Here is a 5,893-nt window from a genome sequence, read left to right as displayed (position 1 = left end):
GATATAAACCCCATCTTTTTATCCTCGATGGCAACAATACAATACGTGCCTTGCTGCCCCTACAGTCACTGGGAAAGGACACCGCAAGATTGAACCCAAAGCTAAGCACTTCTCCCATTGCAAGAAAGATCAATCTAGTAGGCCAAACCAAACTGATAATTCGAAGAGAGTTGCAAAGATAACTAATCACACATAAAAGAATTCAGAGGATATTCAAATATTTCTCATAGATAAACTTGATCATAAACCCACAATTCATCGGATCTCGACAAACACATCGCAAAAAGAGTTACATCGAATAGATCTCTAAGAAGATCGAGGAGAACTTTGTATTGAGATTCAAAGAGAGAGAAGAAGCCATCTAGCTAATAACTATGGACCCGAAGGTCTGTGGTAAACTACTCACAACTCATTGGAGAGGCCTTGGAGATGATGTAGAGGCCCTCCATGGTCGATTCCCCCTCTGGCGGAGCGCAGACGAAGGCTCCAAGATGGGATCTCGCGGATACAGAAGGTTGCGGCGATGGAAATAGTTTTTTGTGGTGCTCCTGGATGTTCTCGGGGTACGTGGATATATATAGGAGGAAGAAGTAGGTCGGTTGAGCCACGAGGGGCCCACGAGGGTGGGGGACGCACCCACCCCCCTAGGGCGCACCAGGCACCCTCGTGGCCGCCTTGTTTGCTGCTTGACGTCCACTCCAAGTATCCTGGATTGCGTTTGTTCCAAAAAGATCGCTCCCAAAGGTTTCATTCCGTTTGGACTCCATTTGATATTCCTTTTCTTCGAAACACTGAAATAGGCCCAAAAAAATGCGGGTTGGGCCTCCGGTTAGTAGGTTAGTCCCAAAAAGATATAAAAGTGTAAAGTAAATCCCATAAACATCCAAAACGGGTAATATAATAGCATGGAACAATCAAAAATTATAGATACGTTGGAGACGTATCATTCTCCCTAAAACCGCCTCAACTGCCCCACAATTTATTAACTTACCAAAATAAATCAGGTTTTCTTTTCTCTATATGTATAACACTTAAAAATAAAGTAAGTTTCCTTTTTTCTCTCTTTCCGTAGTCCAACTCTATATTTCTTCCCCTCTCCTTCATGTTTTGATTCTCGCCCCTCCATCTCTGTTATTTCTCAATGGTTTTTCCTAAATCCTGCCTCAACTGCCCCACTGCATATTGACTTACGGTAAGCCAATAAGTGATTATCAAATCAATTCCAATTTTTGGTACACAATCAAATTGATAGTATAATGTCAGGTAAATCATGGCAATTTTGTACAAGAACTCACAAACACATTGGCGGACCAATATATATAAGATGATAGACGCACAATTGTGGGCTAGCCTAATAGAATATTTATGCATCTGTTGCAACACATGAGCAATTATCTAGTGAAAGATGTCGGCGTCCTGGATTTGGGTGTATCCAGTCCTGCCTGCCTGCGGCCCACCACGTGGCTCCATCGACGGCCTGGTACGGCCCAGCTTCAGCATCAACAACACAAGACCCTCGCTAGGGGCCAAACCTCGCGAGGCGGACAACGCCAAGACCCCCGAGGGGATCGGCCTCCTCAAGCTGGCTCCCAAGGGGCGGAGAGTTCTATGCAAGGTTTACCTCACGAGGCTCAGCTGAGGTGAGCCATGGCGACCAAGGTCAGGCGGGCGCAGAGCGCAGGTTTCCTCTTCGGTGCAAAGAAGGCAAGCCACAGGCGCGGAGTCCCGAAGAATCAGTCAAAGGTTTCCATTCTGGTGCAACGAGACCAAGATCGCCAGGACGACAGGACGGAGGTCATCGACGAGCCCACCGCAGCGTCACGACCAGAGGCTTTTCGCAGGCAAAGACTACTTTTGTCAGGATAAGATGTACTACTTGTCCCCTTTCAAATCCGGCCGTTGTGGGATCCCTTCCCGCCAACATTTGGGAAGAGGGCCAAGGCCTCTATAAATAGGACTAGCCGCCACCATAGAACACAAGAGAGGTCGAACTAGCTTACACCACACCAGTTCCCTCAAGCTCAAGAACACCTCACCTCCTGAGGCCAGTTCATCCACTGTACTAGTTCATCCTCAGCCCTCCGAGGCAATCCACCAAAACGCTGGAGTAGGGTATTACACCGCAAGGTGGCCCGAACCAGGATAAACTGTTATGTCTCTTTGTCTCTTTGAGCTTGACGCACTAGCCTTAGGAGGATCGCGAGTAGGCAGGCTGGATAGGTTGAGATCTCTGCACGCACCCCAGAGTTCGAACCTCTCAAGAATTTGCGGATCCCATAATCCGACAAAAGACACACAAATGAAGATCAACCAAAAGTTCAATGCAACTCAATCTTAAGTTAAAGTTGACATTAATAGGAAATGCAATTACGCTTTGACTAAGGAAACAAATAAAAATTCATTTTGGAATACAAAATTTGGATACCTCCCAAAACTTTACGCAGGGTGGAACACTACTCACTAGTAAAATTAATAATTAATGTATGGCCCTTGACTAGTAAAAGGACCCCTATGAAAATATAAACCTCCCAAAACCATTATTTAATAATTAATATATGGGTCCATTTTTTGAATATATGATAAAATTCACTAATCTGTATGATTTGTTTTCTAAAATCCGATGCTAAGGGCCCCGGTAAGATGATAAAAACATACCAATTCATATGCTTTGTTTTCTAAAATCATATGCTATTAAAATTCACCGATTCATGTGATTTAATTTCTAAAAGCATATGGTAACGGCTTCTTTGGTTCAAATGAATTTCATAGGGATTTTGAAGAATTTATTCCTTAGAATTTTTTACAAATACCTTATGTTTGGTTTGTTGGTTTACAATCTATACGAATCTTTCAATGAACATATATGCAGTCCCATAGAAGAGGAAAAATACATTGAGTCTAATCTCTTGTTTTTTTTTTCTTTGTTTCTGTGACATACACCTAGCGCTTGTTCGGCAGTCCTCCACGGAGTGGAGCGGCCTTTGATCAACTCCGCAAATTATAACTGGATCTTTGATCAACTGCGCAAATTATAACTGGATTACCGCTCCGCCCCCCCGCGGAGCCGAGGGAATCCGATCGCGGCGCTAATCTTAATACTAGGATAATTATTATTGTTTTGCATTTTTCTATATTGCAACCGAACAGTTTCTATCCCATGTTCCTGTAAAATTCAATACGCCAAACGATAAAACATCAGTGCGTCGCTGAAGGCAACACAGTCATCTTGAAGGGTCGCATATTGTCAAGAGGGGTCATTTTGAGCAACGATTGCCACATTTTTTCCCTGTAGCCTCTGCATAAACAAATAATGGTGCCACGTTCGTCCAGCAAAAGAAAGCTATAGCCAGTTGCACGTCAACAAATAATAGTACGACTGCATGGCACAGAACCTATTGAAAGAAAACACAGCAACATTTCGACTTAAACGTCTGAGAAAAACTAGGGCAGTCAGCTATCTATACATAGCAGCAACGCCAACATTAGGTTGTCCTCTTGCGGTAGGCGGGGCATGGGCCGAAATGCTTAAATTGGCATTACTGCCCTGCCGAGGCCGCCACGGATTCCTTTTGGACGCAACGTACACTCCCAAACCGGTGAGTGAGTAACAGCACACACGCACACGCACGAACACCAACCCAACCTCGTCGCCGCGTGACCGTTGCGCGCCCGACGACGGATAAATTCAAACCAAAATCACATGAAAAACCACGGCCCAAACAACCAGCCGGACAAACCAAAATGCGTGAACCCGGTGGGTGAGGGTGACCCGCCCGTGCCGCGCGGGAGCCGGAGACGACCGAGCCCCACCTGTCAGCCCACGGGGCGTCGGCGGCTCAGCCGTCGCCTCCGCTGCTCCGGCACTGGTCCGCGGGCCTGGACTCCAGGGGGCCACCGATCGTGGGGCACCCGTCGGCCGCGGAGGCGGAGGGGAGGTCCATGCAGTTGTAGGAGAGGCACAGCGCCGCGGAGTCCGGCAGCGGCGTCGGCGGCACCGGGAACCCCGTCAGGAAGTTGTGCTGCGCGTAGAAGGTCGTCATGCGCCCGTCGAACACGCTGCGGGCCACCGCCTCCGGGACCTCCCCGGAGATCTTGTTGTTGTTCACGTACAGGCTCCCCGCCGCCGCCAGCGCCTCCGGGACCTCGCCCGTGAGGCCGTTGTGGCTGACGTCCACCACCGACCACGGCGGCGTCGCCGACGCGGGCGCCGCCGGCACGGCCAGCGACCCCGTGAAGTTGTTGCGGGACAGGAGCAACGACGACGCGCTCGGGAGCGCGAACACCTGCGGCGGGATCGAGCCGGAGAAGTCGTTCATCGACAGGTCGAGGAAGGCCAGGTCGGCTGGGCCCTGGCCGTTGCCTGCGAAGGCTTCGTCGAGGCTCCCCTCCATCGAGTTCCCGGCCACGGAGAAGTACCGGAGCGTCGGCGGCAGCGGCGGGAGCGTGCCGGTAATCGCGTTCCGGCTCAGGTCGACGTGGAACAGCTGCGAGCTGGGAAATTGGTCGGGAATCTGGCCGGAGAGGCCGACATTGTTGGCCAGGATGAGCACCTTGAGGCTCGGGGACGACGGCAGCAGCAGCCCGGAGGGAATGGCGCCCTCGAGGCGGTTGTTGCCGAGGTCGAGCGTGTGCAGTTCCGGCAGCCCCGCCAGGGACTCGGGCACGGGCCCGGTGAGCTGGTTCCCGGACAGCGAGAGCAGCCTGAGGCGCCGGAGGCCCGACCCAATGTCCTCCGGGATGGAGCCGCCCACGCGCCCCGGGTAGAGGACGAGGTCGGTGAGCGCGGTGAGGCTGGCGAGCGAGGCCGGGACGCTGCCGGCCAGGCCGGGGGAGTCGGAGAGGCCGGTGCCGAGCGTGAGCACCGACACGCGGAGGAGCGCGCCGGACGGGTCGTCCTCGTCGGGCGCGCACACGACGCCGGCGTAGGCGCACGGGGCGGACGCGCCGTCGTCCCAGGACTCGAAGAAGCGCGACCCCGGCAGGTCCCGCAGGCCGGCCCGCACGTCCCGGAGCGCCGCCGCGTCCCGCTCGTGCAGCGCCGCGCGCGCGCCGAGCAGGAGGCAGAGCAGCTGGAGCAGGAGGAGAGGGGGCAGCGCCATGTGCGCCGCCTCGGCCGCTGCGAAGCGGACAAGCGAGCTCTGAGCCTCTGAGGCAGGCGGGGTGTTGGAAAATGGAGTCCACTGGGGAGTGGAGTGAAGCGAAGCGCGAGCGAACTGGCGAAGCGAGCGAGAGCGAGAGTGAGAGGAGTGTGTGGTGGATGGTGGTGGTGGGGGAGAGCACGAGGAGGAGAGGACACGGCAGCGAGCTAGTGGGATCAGGATCTGGGGTTGGGTTGGGTTTAAGAATGAACAGCGGATTAGCCTGGCACTTTCTTTACCCCGCGGTCGGTGGGTGTACCACCATGGTCAGGGTGGGATAAAGGCCTGCTGCTGAGCCCTGTGAGCTGTGACCGGTGTCGGAGGCGGAGACGGGGCGTACCTCCCGGTCCGGTCACCTACACCGCCGTACGGCGCGGGTATGAGTATGTCTTTGGATGTACTGCTACTGCTACTACTACCTCTGGGTCTGTCTGGGTCTGGTCATCATTCATGGGTTGGAGCAATTATGCCTCGCTCCTATGCCGGTTTTGCGTATTCGCAAAGTATTCCGCTCCTACCGTGCGCTGTGCGCTGCGCACTGTAGAACGGTAATCAATTATTTAGCGTGGCTGCACAGCCGCGCTGGTCGAGTGTGTGATGCAGATTTGCGTCGTGCTTCCACAGTGCCGGCATTCATAGCCACGTTCGAGGACTCGGGAGCGCAGAATGGAAAATGAACACATAGAATGCTACGGCATCGCAGCAACTCCTTGCGTCACGCTAGGATGTGGTAGGTGGAGACAAAGGGGAAATAG

General features: G+C 53.0%; 1 protein-coding gene across 1 annotated transcript; it reads right to left on the bottom strand.

Moving 5' to 3' along the window:
• Positions 1 to 3,324: 3,324 nt before the first annotated feature.
• Positions 3,325 to 5,579, bottom strand: LOC119342224 (probable inactive leucine-rich repeat receptor kinase XIAO). Its single transcript, XM_037614072.1, has one exon. The coding sequence runs from the start codon at positions 5,097 to 5,099 to the stop codon at positions 3,837 to 3,839; it is 1,263 nt and encodes a 420-aa protein (XP_037469969.1). The 5' UTR covers positions 5,100 to 5,579; the 3' UTR covers positions 3,325 to 3,836.
• Between the last annotated feature and the right edge of the window lie 314 nt (positions 5,580 to 5,893).

Source organism: Triticum dicoccoides, chromosome 7B (genome assembly GCF_002162155.2).
Source record: "Triticum dicoccoides isolate Atlit2015 ecotype Zavitan chromosome 7B, WEW_v2.0, whole genome shotgun sequence".
Taxonomy (NCBI): Eukaryota; Viridiplantae; Streptophyta; class Magnoliopsida; order Poales; family Poaceae; genus Triticum; species Triticum dicoccoides.
Note: the sequence above shows the minus strand (reverse complement) of the source record. Positions and strands in the feature narration are given on the sequence as shown.